General features: G+C 38.9%; 1 protein-coding gene across 1 annotated transcript in view; it reads right to left on the bottom strand.

The window, feature by feature from the left end:
• Positions 1-423: 423 nt before the first annotated feature.
• Positions 424-14,864, bottom strand: part of HMGCR (3-hydroxy-3-methylglutaryl-CoA reductase) — a 21,686-nt gene continuing 7,245 nt past the window's right edge. The window contains exons 5-20 of the mRNA XM_015072120.3: positions 14,700-14,784; positions 13,716-13,821; positions 11,016-11,122; positions 10,793-10,909; positions 10,206-10,366; positions 9,838-10,085; positions 9,545-9,723; positions 8,343-8,537; positions 7,600-7,758; positions 7,318-7,475; positions 5,863-5,968; positions 3,665-3,835; positions 3,214-3,354; positions 2,971-3,129; positions 2,378-2,532; positions 424-2,232 (exon numbers count right to left, since the gene is read on the bottom strand). Coding sequence (XP_014927606.1) covers positions 2,178-2,232; positions 2,378-2,532; positions 2,971-3,129; positions 3,214-3,354; positions 3,665-3,835; positions 5,863-5,968; positions 7,318-7,475; positions 7,600-7,758; positions 8,343-8,537; positions 9,545-9,723; positions 9,838-10,085; positions 10,206-10,366; positions 10,793-10,909; positions 11,016-11,122; positions 13,716-13,821; positions 14,700-14,784 — 2,302 coding nt within the window. The 3' untranslated portion in view covers positions 424-2,177. The remainder of the gene's footprint in view (positions 2,233-2,377; positions 2,533-2,970; positions 3,130-3,213; positions 3,355-3,664; positions 3,836-5,862; positions 5,969-7,317; positions 7,476-7,599; positions 7,759-8,342; positions 8,538-9,544; positions 9,724-9,837; positions 10,086-10,205; positions 10,367-10,792; positions 10,910-11,015; positions 11,123-13,715; positions 13,822-14,699; positions 14,785-14,864) is intronic.

Here is a 14,864-nt window from a genome sequence, read left to right as displayed (position 1 = left end):
ATCAACAATTCCAAGTAAATGGCAATCAGCCTTGAAAGAGGCCAACTTCAGCTTTGCTAAACTCTACTCCCCCAGTCAGCTGATACAGCTGAAATGTACAGTGGCCATTTGGTTTTGGCTGCCTAATCTTTATGCGCCATTCCTCTCAACTAACCCTCACATTCCCAATATCCAAAAATGGTCCAGCTGGGAGATCAATCTGAACTAATCAAACTCTCTTAAGTATAAAGAAAGTAATGTAATGCACATACAACACTGGCCTGCCATTAATGCTGTAGGAATTGGAGCATATGACGAAGAATAATAAATGGTCATGGGACACCCAGTGGGAGTATTTAGGTTACCACTCTGGCCTGACTTTCAAGTTTTCAGGCCTCAGGCCAATGGTCAGTCCAAACAAAAAAAGGTTACTGCTTACACTAATCAATATTAACCTCCTTTTCATAATTTACTGGAACTGGGAAAAAAGTATAACAAAATGTATACAATTTAGTAATTGTACAAAACGTTCATTTAGCAAGACAATATTGGTTACAGTCACCAGAATGAAGACTCACACTTTTCACTGCCACTTCCATGAAAAGTTCGGATAAATAAGAAGTCACTGGCTGCAAGTCACAACGGAAGCAATTTAAACTTTACATACAACAGCAAAGGTCAATCTTCCACAACAGTAATGCAGACACAATCACTCAGAGGCTCTCCATGCTGCCACGGCATTACTGGAATGTTCTTCAGAGTCCATCTTCTCTCTCCAAGACCAACACTTGAAACATTAGATGTAATATAAAATAAGGAGTTCTTTATTATTTATACAAAACTTGTACATTAAAAAAACGTTAAGATTCAACAACTCTGCTGACCCCCTGAGGAAGCAAAGAGCCTTTATGGGTCTATCCAAAGAGCCTTGTGTGAATGTTTTGGTCACCAACCTCCTGGCCACAGGAACAAAGTATGCTCCTCCAGGGCCATTCATGTGGCACCTTCACTGGCTCTGAAAGCTGACCTTCCCTTTCACTGGGCTTGAAAGGCAAGCCAGGGTTTCCTGGACAACATTAAACAACTCTGTTTTCTGGCCCAAGCTTAGAGTGTCTTATCAGTACACAAGTTGATTTTTATTTATTTCTTGAACACTTTCAATAAACTCCTAGCATAAGAAGTTTTATTACAACATATACAGATTTGATACAGTTCTTTACAAAAAAACCACCTAGATTTTTCAGCTAAATAAATTTAAGTCTTTTAAGAAATTAAAGTCGGCTTAGAGAAACGGCATTTTTTTCAAGCCTGTGTTTTCCAACCTCTGAGCTCTGAGAGGTCAGACTTGTACGTTCTTGATAAAGAGAGTCCCCTTTGTCTAAGCAATATTAAGAGCTCTCGTATATTTAAAGAGTGCAAAACTCTTGTTTCTTAAAGTCTTACACTACAAGAAATGTTCTAGCAATCTAGACAGACATTTATATTTAGACAAGAGGCCTCTCTGAACAAATAGCCTACAGAGATGAATGCAGTGATTTGTTTTCTTGACAGAGAACTATTAGCACTGCTTAGCACATTATTCAGTAGTTTGGGAATAAGAGTAATTCTTCCCTTGAAGAAAGTAGGTCCCCTTCTGAAGAATCACAATGGCTACCCAAAAAGAAATCAAAAGAGACCAGCACCAAATGAATTATTAGTTTACAAAAAATAAACTTAGCTCTTATTTAAGTTCTATAACCCAGACTCAATAAATTAATTATGAAATCAGTTTGTCAGCTACAGTATAATTTAAAACTCCATTTTCAACCAGGAGGGAGGGGAGGATGGAGAGAAGGGTCAATCTCACACTGATCACCACGAACTCCATGGATTTCATCAAAAGAAAACACTTGTTTCCATCTTGTATTCTCTTTCAGAAGTGAGCTGTAGGTTACAATCTGTGATGTTCAGAGCATGATATCCATGTTGAGATCTTTCCTTCCAGAGAGCACAGCACATAAAGCACTGTACTATTTTCAGATCCGAGAAATCTGCATGGAAAGAAGGATCCCTGAAAGAGCCAAACACCAAGCAGTCACCTCACAGATCATGTCTGTTCATCCTCAACATAACACCGCACTGAGCTTTTTAATTCACAGATTTTATGTTAGTCCTTTAGAACCCAATGCCTGTGTTTCAGTTCAGATCTGTCAGACTATTCAAGCAGCGTTCTTAGTGCCAGTTCCTTGGAGGTCTTGTAAATTTATCTTTGACCTATGGCAGAAAAAGACAAAGCAGGAATATATATAATATCACGAATGCAGAATTTTAAGTTAGGACTATTGTCTGTGAGTAGTAGGTTTTTTGTACTGCATTTTTAAGTACAGGAAAACATGTTAAGTAAATCTGTAAGTCTTACCTGTTGTGAATCATGTGACTTTTGACAAGATGTCCGGCTGCCAACGCTGCCATCAGTGACAATTCCCCGGCCATTACTGTACCGCACACGATCCTGGCAAGCTGCCGGGCATTTTCCCCAGGGTTGTCTTTGCATGCTCCTTGAACACCTAGCATCTGCAGCCAGGGAGAGACACAGCGGGACTCGCCCTTAAACTCATGGCAACAACTTCCTTCTCTATCAGCTAAAATAAGGGCAACTACAATGGCATTAGAATAGAACAGATTCCAGAAGTATACAATCTCCAAGATTTGACAGCCAGTACTCACAATAACATGCACCATAGTTAACCTAACATCCACAGCCTGGTCTGCAGGGCACTTAATCAGAATAGATGAACATTCATTTACTCTCTTAATCTACCTTCTCATCTTACTAAGCACACGTCTCAACATGCTTGCTTCGACACAATGGGTTAGGCTGGTGAGAAGCAAAAGAATGACAAGACCAGCTAAAATACAGCTGAGTGACATGGGATGTCAGGCAGAAACAGAGAATCCCAGCAAGTCAGAACTGGCCTGAGGTCACCAGGCTTTGGGGCTGAGGCGTCATACCTGCAAACAAGCTTGCTGAGGGAGCAGGTTGGTCCCACCGCCCACAGTTCCTATTTCTATAGACGGCATGGTGCAGCTGATATACAGATCTTCATTCGTGGGGCCGCTTGCTTCCATCAAAGTAATACAGTTTGAACTACCAACATTCTGTGCTGCATCCTGAAAAAATAAAAAGGAGAAGTATAAAACTTCTCTCAACTTCGAACAACCCAAGACAAGAGAAGGAGAGGCTGGAGCCCTCACCTGTCCACAGGCAATGTAGATGGCGGTTACGATGTTCGCCGCATGGGCGTTGTAACCTCCAATGCTCCCGGCCATGGCAGAGCCCACCAGATTCTTATTAATGTTGACCTCAATCATAGCTTCCGTAGTCGTCTTTAATACCTAGCAAACAGAGTTGTGCACATTTTACATGTTCTCCCAGAAGACTCAGGGCATGTTACCCAGCTCTATCTTTCTGTCCTCCGGAAACCAACAGAGTTTAGATACGGCCCCACTGAGGCCTTGTCCTCAGTGAAGAGTATCAGTAAAGCTTGTTCCTGTGAATACCATACACAGGTGGGCAAGATGTGATCCCACAGTCATCTTTAACATAACACGTCCGTCCATATGTTAAACTTCACTTAGAATGTTAGTATTCCTTTCCCAATTTTTAAACCAATTTACAAAATAAAATGATCATCCAATCACTCACTTCTCTGACAACCTTGGCTGGAATGACAGCTTCACAAACCACAGACTTCCCTCTTCCCTCTATCCAATTTATAGCTGCAGGTTTCTTGTCAGTACAATAGTTACCGCTGACTGCTAGAATCTGCATTTCAGGGAAATACTCATGAAGTTTCGAAAGTGCCTTCTCTGTGCCCTGTCAACAACACAAAGTTAAAATGTACAAAGCTATTGATAGATCAGAGACTTTATTTGTATCTAGTAATACTAATACTTATAAACACAATAACTACAATATTTCTAAATATAATATACTTCAAAGGAAGTGAGCATAAAATAATAGTTTCATTAACCATCACAGTGACTAACTTCTCAGTCAGAAATAGACTCCTTATGGGGGCGCCTGGGTGGCTCAGTGGAATAAGTGTCAGACTTTCGCTCAGGTCATGATCTACCTCTTGTAAGTTTGAGTCCTGCGTCAGGCTCTGTACTGACAGCTCAGAGCCTGGGGCCTGCTTCAGATTCTGTGTCTCCCTCTCTCTCGGCTCTTCCCCTGCTTACACTATGTGTGTGGGTCTCTCTCTCTCAAAAATAAATAAACATTAAAAGAAAAGAAATAAGACTCCTATGTTTCCTTCTAAGAATGAAAACAAAGTTCTTCATAGTCACGGATGAACAGGATGTAGATGGGAAATAATGAGAATAGTAAAATTAAAAAATGAATTAAAAAATATTCAGTGAGAATATAATACTCATCATCATGTCACTGGTAGTGAGTAACTCAACCCATGATCAACAAGTAATAAATTCTCTCTTCTAGTTATTAAATTGTTCCCTAAAAACCCAAGTTAGCAAGTCTGCAAAGAGAAGTCAGACATAAAAGTAAATCCTGTCGTCAATGGGAAGTCATTGGGATTTACCTTACAAAACTGTAAACAAGGCTTCCAATTAAGTGAAATTAATTCAGTTAACAACCCATATCTCAGTAGCCCAACATACTAACTAGCAATTAAAAAAACTGTTTCAACTGTGGTAAAATACATATAACATAGAAGTTACCATCTTAACTATTTTCAAGTGTACAGTTCATCAGGGTTAAGTCCATTCACACTGTCGGTACAGCCAATCTCCAGAACTCTTTTGTCTTGCAAAACTGAAACTCCAAACCCATTAAACAACTCCCTATTTCCCTTTCTCCTCAGCCCCTGGCAACTACCCTTCCACTTTCTGTCTCTATGAATTTAACTAATCTAGGTACTTCGCAAGTGTGAATTCGCATAGTATTTGTCTTTTTTATTAGCCAGATTATTTAACTTAGCAAGTGAACCTCAAGGTTCATTTAGCATATCAAAATTTCCTATTTTGTTAGGGTTTAATAATATCTCATTATATGTACACACAACATTTTATTTATCCATTCATCTGTCCATGAACACTTGGGTTGTTTCTACCTCTCTGCTACTGTGAATGCTGCTGCTATGAACAGAGGGGCACAAATAAGTCTCTGAAACCTAGTTTTCAACTCTTTTGGGTAAATACCCAGAAGTGGAATTGCTGGATCATAATTCTATTTTTAATTTTTTGAGGAACCACTATACTATTTATTGGCAACTTTTAAAACTTAAGTTTTTAGTCATTATTCCCCCCTCTTCTCTCTCTGGTTAAACTACAAAATAAATCTTGCTAACCTAATTGACTTTAACATTTTACATTTGTGAATATTTGTAAATAAAAAATAGTATCTGTAAATAAGAAAACATCAGTAGAATAAAATGTAAACCATACACAATATTCTTATAAGGAGATAAATGGACTACATACAAGAACTTGGCCTCTTAAATACAAGTCTTGAGGTCTCTAAAAGAGGTGAGCTTTCAAAGTTTATAGGACAAAGCCAAGGAGCAGTAACCCCAAGAATCCTCCCATCCCTTCTGAGTAGGCCCAGAACATGCATAATACTCCATCTAAATTAAACATATCAAATACAAAAATATATCAGAGCCAATAAATGCCTGATAAGTTACATGAATCAAGATTTAGCTTTCAATAAAAATCTTTCCATCAATGAACCCTTTGAATTAGTATATGCACATGGCACCAAATTCAAAAATACAGGAGAACATATACAGTGAGTCTACTCCCCACTCTTACCTCCCTGACACCCAGTTCCCCTCCCCTGGGGCATTCAGTCTTACAAACTCTATTATAGTCTATTAGGCTCACCTTTGAAATCATGTTCATCCCCATGGCATCACCTGACCTGGACTGGAAACGGATATAAAGGTTGCGACCAGCCATACTCATATGAAGTTTCTGTAAACGTGCAAATCTATAAACAAAAGTGAATGTTTTTTATTTTGTTAAGAAGATGCAAGTTATCTTAAAAATCTACTTTAGCTGATTTTACACATAAGAGAATACTCATGGAGATTTCTAATTCAACTGTTTCATTCTTTTTCTTTTTTAATGTTTATTATTTGTTTTGAGAAAGAGAGAAACAGTGCATGTGCACATGAGTCGGGGAGAGGCAGAGAGAGAGGGAGAGAGAGTCCCAAGCAGACTCTAGCTATTTGGCACAAAGCCTAACTCGGGCTCAATCTCACAAGCCATGAGATCATGACCTGAGCCAAAATCCAGAGTTGACACTTAACTGACTGAGCCACCCAGGAATCCCTAGAGATTCTTCATGATAGAGAACAAACTGAGGGCTGATGGAGAGAAGTGGGTGGGGGGTGGGCATTAAGGAGGGCACTTGTGATGAGCCTTGGGTATTATAAGTGATGAATCAATGAATTCTACTTCTGAAACCAATATTACAACTATATGTTAACTTACTAACATTTAAATAAAAACTGAAACAGGGGTGCCTGGGTGGCTCAGTCGGTTGAGCGTCCGACTTCCGCTCAGGTCACGATCTTGCGGTCCGTGAGTTCGAGCCCCGCGTCAGGCTCTGGGCTGATGGCCCAGAGCCTGAAGCCTGCTTCCGATTCTGTGTCTCCCTCTCTCTCTGCCCCTCCCCCGTTCGTGCTCTGTCTCTCTCTGTCTCAAAAATAAATAAATGTTAAAAAAAAAAAAATTAAAAAAAAACCGGAAACAAAAAAACCAAAATATGGGTACCTGGGTGGCTCAATCTGGTAAGCATCCAACTTCAGCTCAGGTCATGATCTCATGGCTAGTGAATTTGAGCCCAGCATCAGGCCCTGTGCTGACAGGTCAGAGTCTGGAGCCTGCTTTGGACTCTGTGTCTCCCTCTCTTTCTGCCCCTCCCCTGCTCACCCTCTGTCTGTCTCTCTCTCTCTCTCTCTCTCTCTCTGTCAAAAATGACTCACCCTCTGTCTCTCTCTCTCTCAAAAATGAATACACATCAAAAAAACAAAATAAAAAACAAAAAACTAAATAAACCAAAAACCCAAAAAACAAAACCTAAGTCTTATAAAACCAACACACAAACTTACTAGATCATACTATTTTTCCCTATTTACTCCTCTGGAGGTATTCATTTGGACCAACATTCTGCCCCAAGGATAAATATTACTCATTTTGAATAAATGGACTTAAAGTTCAGATTTTGGTACGTCACCAGAAGCAGGCAGTATGTCGACAGTTATGTTTAGCAATCACAGATGACGACACCAGCTCTGAAATAAACATAAATGCATATACAAACCCCACACACACCTGCTGGTACTGTCAAAAGCCTCCTTTATCACTGTGAACCCTTCAGGTGTCTCCAACCAGGCCTTCACCTCTGCGGAGTCACAAGCACGGGGGAGACGCACCACTGGGCCACGGGTCATCCCATCTGCAAGGATTCGGCTGCTGGCACCTCCACCAAGCTATGCAGAGGATGTTATGGAAGCACGTTAATCCTGAAAACACTTCTGCTTGGCCCCAGATCTCTTCTCATTGCCTGGCCTAGTGCATATCTTAAAACAGGCAAATACAGAAATGCCTACTTACACCTATTGCTCTGCAGCCTCTGTTAGTGCTGGCCACAAGACAACCTTCTGTTGTCGCCATCGGCACCTGGTATTCTTTTCCATCCAAGCACAGAGGTCCTGCCACCCCAACAGGGATGGGCATATATCCAATAACATTCTCACAACAAGTTCCCATCACCTAAAAAGGGAAGTCAGGTACTGAGTGAAAATTGCTATCACAAATACACAGCCCTTCTCGTCCAAAACTGTTTCCAAACATAACCCTTTATTTTTCAACATTTTTATCTACTCCTTGTAAGTATTTAAAAGTACAAAAGTCATTGACAATGACTATAAACAACAGGAAAAATATTTTGAATTTCTAGGACCTATAATCATAAGCAGAATACAAAATTACAGTGAAGTGATTAAACAAATGTTTTATAAAATTATGTACATACAAAAGACTAGTCAAGAAAAAGACTAGGGGCGCCTGGGTGGCTCAGTTGGTTAAGCGTCCGACTTTGGCTTAGGTCATGATCTCACGGTTTGTGAGTTCGAGCCCTGCGTCGGGCTCTGTGCTGACAGCCCAGAGCCTGGAGCCCGTTTCCAATTCTGTCTCCCTCTCTCTCTGCCCCTCCCCTGCTTGTGCTCTCTCTCCCTCAGAAATAAACATTAAAAAAAAATTAAAAAACAAAAAAAGAAAAGACTAAAAAGCTGAAGACTAAAGCTATAAGACTAAAAAGCTACAAAAGCAAACTGTCTCAAATCAAGAAAACATACCAAGGAGTAATTATAGTTCCTGTAAGGTAGATACTGGAGAGAAGAAGGCTCTGGAAGTTTTCTGGACAGTAACTGTCGGCGAATAGATACACCTCGTTCATGGGTTTCCATCAGAGTTTCCAACTTGTAGGCTGGGATATGCTTAGCATTAACTAATTGGATGATCTCAGCATCACTAAGGAATTTTGCACCTTTCTAAAGAAATGAAAAAAAAAAAATGGGAAGGAGTTGTGGGAGGGGGATAACAAAAAATTTGAAGGGCACTTCGTATTCTTCATAACAAATACACCATTTAATACAAACAATGTAGAGGAGAACCCAAAGAACTTTGGAGTTCTAAAGATGATTTGAATGGAAATAAGAATATCAAAATGAAAGCAAATTCTCTATAAAAATGTGGCCCTAAACAAATGTAAAACCAAAACACCAAATTTTGCAAGGGAAGTTCACAGAAAAACAAAACAAAACAAAACCACAATTAAGATTCTGATGGCCACCCTCTAAGTTTTGGTAACTCTGTATACAGCAAAACAGTTCAAAAATTGGCACACATGTTAATAGCAATGAGGGAAAGTGAAAGAAAAACAAACATGATGCTACTCTCACTCATGTGCACATAAATTAGGAATGATTAAGCAGATATGGATGGAACACAAAGTCACACTAAAGCATGAATTAACTCCTACGGCCGTGTAGGCAGAATACCCCCTCAGATGTCAGAAAGGAAAACAAGCGTCTGGTGAGCATGAAGCTTATTAAAAAGCAAACCGAAAAGAAAACAAAACAAAAAACTTTTCTTCTGTCTTTGAAGCTCGTTTTTGAATGAAACCTTTTCTAGGCCCCAACACACATGAGAATAGAGTAGTGGCTCATCTCTCTGGCAAACGGTAGTAAAGGGTAAAGAGCACTGTCTCTTGAGTCAGTAAATCTTGGACTCTTGATCTCTGCTTTTCCATTTCCTAAATAATGTATTACTTTGGGAAATACGCCTCCTGGAGCCTCAGCTTTCTCTTTCTCATCTGAAAAATGGAGGTAATTCCAACTATCTCACAAAGTTGTGGGGAATAAAAAAGACCACTACCTGCAAACCACGTAACACGGTGCCCAGAACTTATTAAGTACTCAGTAGCGAGAACTTCCTTCCTTCCTTTCTTAAAAAAAGCAAAAAGATACAAAGCTTGAATTAACTTTATTTTCCTCACCTCTGCATTCCCAAGTATCTGTAGACATTCTTCATTAGGCCGAGGCTCGATGGGAAGTTCAATGTCAGGTTCCTGTGCCTCTAGTTCCAGTGAAGTATCAAGTAACGAAGAGTTACCAACCACAAAGGTAGCTCTGCTGGAGGTGTCAGTTTCTGCCACTAAGGGTTTTATGACCTCAACTGTTCAAGAAACCAAACGAAATCTCACAACAGTGAACATACATTTTAAAACGAACTCAGCTTCTGAACAAATCAGTATTGGAAAAATGGAAAATAAAGAGAACAAGAAATCACCTTTTCTTTCTCTGTTTATCCTGGTCTCTTCCTCCACTGCATGGAATTTCTGGCTATTTCTGACCAGTATAGGTTCACGTCTACAACAATCATCTGGGACTTTTTTGGGGGTCACTACAGGAGATGTGATAGGGTTTTTTAATGAGAGTGTAGATTCTGTCTCAGCTTGTTCAAAGAAGATGTACTTGACAGCCAGAAGGAGAGCTAAACTAAGGGTAATAACTTGTTCAATATCCATGCTGATCATTCTAAATAAAAGAAAGGAAATTAAAAAGTTATTACTCAGAAATTAAAATGGTACAACCTAAACTTTTAGTAACCAGACTACTATGATTAATACACAACAAAGCAGGTCTCAGGTAACTTACTTAGAGAGATAAAACTGCCAGAGGGAAACACTTGGTTCAATTCTCTTGGACACACTTTCATCCAATCCTAAAGAAACCTTAGAATTTTCTGCCGTACTGTTTTGAGGCGAAGGATCAGCTATCCAGCGACTGTGCGCATGAACAAGAACCAAGCCTAGAGACTGAAATAAAATGTTATAAATTATATATCCTCTGCATATCAATGCCACCTAAATTTCTCATGCTTAGCAACTGGATAGCCAGGCACCATCTTTCATGGTCTCCCCTCAGCATGAAAAGAAAGCCCTGCACTTGCTCTGGGACTAAAGTAGTGGCGTACTAAACTACTGAAAACGTTGCAAAAAAACAGGTTTGCAAAGAGAAATAAAGCAAAGGAATTTGAAACATCTGTTTAGGGGAGAGACACTAGGAGCCTCAAAGAAATGAGAGACAAGGAAAAAAAAGAAAGAGGAACATCAATGAAAGAGACAAAAAATGTAGAAAGATAACAGGAAGGAGAAAAAAAATCAAAAAGCAGAACATATGAACAGAACATATGGAACACTGGAACTGAAAATACAGAAGGGAAAAGAAAACTATGAAATTACCATAATCATCTTAACTCTCTGAGTAACAGGATTTGGCTTATTTTCTTCTTCTTCTAAAACTCGAGCAAAATGGCTCAGCTGCCAAATCGGACGACCCTCACGGCTTTCCCGAGAAAGCTACAAAGTAAACCAGTGTTACATTAGAAGGTACTGATTTTATTTAAGTGAACAGATTTGATGAGAAACATTACTCTTCTACTAATGCCGTAAGAACAGCTCTTACCTCTAAAACCAAGGAAACGCAAGCTGGGAAGAAAGTCATGAACACAAAGTAGTTGGCAAGAACTGACATGCAGCCAAAGCAGCACATAATCTCAAGTTGACGCACCCCTGGTTAGAGAAAAATTAAATGTATAATTAGTAAAGTACCTATATTTTTGATGCTACATACATCACAGGGACCTTTCCTCTAGGTAGACAAATACAAGAAAACATTAGCATATTAAACTCTTTCCTATCTACTGGAAAAAGAAATGAGGAACTCCAAGGTGATACCAAACATTAGAACAGGAATAACTCCCTCTCAGGAAAAGAACTTGTCTCCTCCCAGGTCTCCAACACCACAATGCCAGGCACAGTCATTGTATTTAATTTACATATGATAATCCCCTTGTATCAAATGGTAGCAATCAGTTTTGAAATAGGGATTAACAAGGCCAGGCTACTCTGATGAGTCAATCTCCCACAGTCTGGATCCAATTCCACTCTTTGCCAGAAAAGCAATTCACCTGTGGATTTACTTTTGATTTACTTTTGATTAAAGTAAAACATACTGCCAGTTATGCCATTCCCGATTCAGTATCATAATAAATACTTTATGTGCACTAAATGAACTCTAATTTCAGTACAACCTCTATCGTGGCTATTGCTGTTCTTATAATTTTGATGAATTTCATGGATCTGTTTGAAAAATTAAATAATGCAAAAAGGCAACTCAAGATCCAAAATTAACAAATGTTCCATTACAAAATATTTAAGGTATCACGTGGTATATGTCCCAAACAGAAGGTTAGCAGAATTATAGAGCTGAAAAATACCTTGGATTACCAAATCCTAGTCCCTCAACTTTACAAATAAACTTGAATATAACACATATTTCTGATGTCACTCATATTAAATATAAAAATGTTTTGAAATGTAAATAAAAAAATCATTCCCTCTTCCTATAAAACTGCTAACTAGAATAACAAAAAACTCAACAGTCTATTTTATTTTTGAATTCTAAACAGATCATATGACTAAATAATAGAACAAAAACACATATTGTATTTTTAAGTACTTTTTTGTTTTATTTAAAAAAAATGTTTTTATTGTTTATTTATTTTAGAGAGAGACAGAGTGTGAGCAGAGGAGAAGCAGAGAGACGGAGACACAGAATCCAAAGAAGGCTCCCGGCTCTGAGCTGTCAGCACAGAGCCCAACGCAGGGCCTAAACCCACAAGGTGTGAGATCATGACCTGAGCCAGAGTCGGACGTTGATCTCGTGGCTTGTGGGTTCAGGCCCCGCATTGGGCTCTGTGCTGACAGCTCAGAACCTGAAGCCCACTTCGGGTTCTGTGTCTCCCTCTCTCTCTCTGCCTCTCCCCCACTCGCACTCTGTCTCTCTCAAAAATAAAAATAAACATTAAAAACATTTTTTTTAAACAAATAAAAAATATTTTTTAAAAATACCTTCCTTGCTAAATGTTGAATGACAGATTAAAAAACAATAAATAATAAATTTACCCTCAGAAAGAAGAAACATGTATTTAACATACTACCAAGTGATGAGCCCTCGACTAAAAAAGTAACGACAACCAACTGTGTTCATAAAAGCTAGATAATTTACCTGTGAAGAATGAAGCCCCTTATCCAGGGCACTCAGGCACCAGGAAATAGGCTGCAACTGTCATTACTAAGGGTAGTTCCCTGAGGAAGTCATAAAGTCTAGTTTTAATGATTAGGAAATCTTCACAACAACAGCATGATATATTCACTCTGGCAAATTTCCAGGCCAGGCCAGGCCACAACTTCCGTCCTGTGTTTGATATTTAACATCTAATTTTCTACTATCTAATTAAGGATTAAGAAACGTGTTGAGATCAATGCTAGGTACTCGGTAAGACGTACTGCATACCATCTGATTTAATCTTGCCAACCAGCCTATTAGGTGGACCTAACTTACATCTGGCCTACTTCTGACGCTTGCACTGTCTCCTACAGGACAATAAAAACACAAAGAACCAAAAAAAACAAAAAACCAACAAAAACAAAACCCACAAGGAACCAAATCACTAACTTAGTCTGGGCAGGTGCACTGGAAGGTGCCCCAGATGAGCCTTAGAATACAATCTTGGTTATTGCTTCTCGGCCTTTTGGCTAAGATGAAGCGTAGAATACAATCTTGATTAAAAACTAAGCAAAAAAATAAGCACCACAAAATCAGCAAAAGGGTGGAGTACAGAAACAGAAGGTAGCAATCATGAAAACTAAGTATCACTAACCTGCTACTAAGTTTTCACAAAAGCAGTCAGACATCAAGGTCAGATAAATCCACACATTCATTCAGTTAAAACCTTTTAAGAATAATGTTACACTTTTAAAAGTCAGAACTTAAGAATAACCAATGCAGGGATACCTGGCTGGCTCAGTCAGTTAAATTCCGACTCTTGGATTCAGTTCAGGTCATGATCTCATGGTTCACGGGATCAAGCACCAAGTTGAGCTCTGCACTGACAACTCAGAGCCTGCTTGGGATTCTCTCTCCCTTCTCTCTCTAACCCTCCACCACTTGCGTGCACACACTTTCTCTCTCTCTCTCTCTCAAAATAAACAACAAAAAAAAATTTTTTAAGAAAAAAGAATAACCAATGTAATCTCAGACGTTCTTTTTTCCCTTCATCTACAAACTTAGTTTAAAAAACATTAAAAATCTCTTACAAACCTGACATGGTTCCAACTCCAATCACAAGACATTCTACAAGGGCATCAAGGGTGAACGTGGGACCTAAAATTGCCATTCCACGGGCGATATTTTCCCGCACTTCATCCTAAAACACAGACCGTACATATCAATGAGGGTAAGGTTCAAAATAACTTTGGAAAAAGTCAGAGAGCATCCTAAGGCCTCTGTTAAAAGCGAATGTGCTATACAAAGAGTAAAATAAACAATATAATACCACTAACAGGCATTGCAGGTGCAAAGGATTAAAAAAAGTCATATCCAGGGCCCTGCTTTCCCTTTCCACCGAGTGAGATACTTCTTGGGAGGATTCCTTTGAGGTGGTGCGTCAATCCTGCCATCTAAATACCACATAATGAAACACTACAACATTTTATATTGGCTACAATTGACAGTTCTTAATTGCAAATTTTTTAAGACCTTAATACTATGAAACCTAAATCATACTCTTGTCAACATGTTCAAGTATTCGAGACAGTTATCAAATACATAATCAAGGCAGAATGGCAAGCTACTTTATACTCAGATACTCTGATGCAAGATTACTGAAAATGTTAGGTTCTTTACAGTGACTAATGAACACCAAGATAAAACTTTAGAAGGAAAAAAATGCAAGTGGTAATGCCAAAATTTTAGAAATCAATCTACCCTCAGACTCTCTTCTATTACATCCTGTCCTATTCTCTGATAGGTTTCAACGGGGAACACTCTTATTTATCCAAAAGTCTTATTACCTTAATTTCTGAAATCTTCAAATAGGAAAATGGAGATCCCAAATTCCAGAAGCTATGCAATTATAACTGACTTATTAGGTACCCAAAAAGACCAGTCTTAAGACCTGACAATTAAAACTGTGGGCAATTCGTGAATCTTCAACTGTGAAGAAGCTATTCATCTGCCCTAATAATGTAAACAAACTGAAAAAAAGAACAATATTGACATCTGTGTCTTAAAAATAATACTTACCTGTGAGTTGGAACTGAGGGCAAACTTTGCTAGTGCACTTGCTCTGGAAAGGTCAATCAAAAGTAGAAAAAAGGGCAAAGCTTCACTGCAAAAAAATCAAGATGATCAGGTACATTCATCAGATGAAAAAATGTAGCTTAAAAATGCTTTCTAAGACAAAACCCC

The sequence above is a fragment of the Acinonyx jubatus genome, chromosome A1 (genome assembly GCF_027475565.1).
Source record: "Acinonyx jubatus isolate Ajub_Pintada_27869175 chromosome A1, VMU_Ajub_asm_v1.0, whole genome shotgun sequence".
NCBI lineage: Eukaryota > Metazoa > Chordata > Mammalia > Carnivora > Felidae > Acinonyx > Acinonyx jubatus.
The sequence above is the reverse complement of the archived record's forward strand: the minus strand, read 5'-3'. Positions and strand labels throughout refer to the sequence as shown.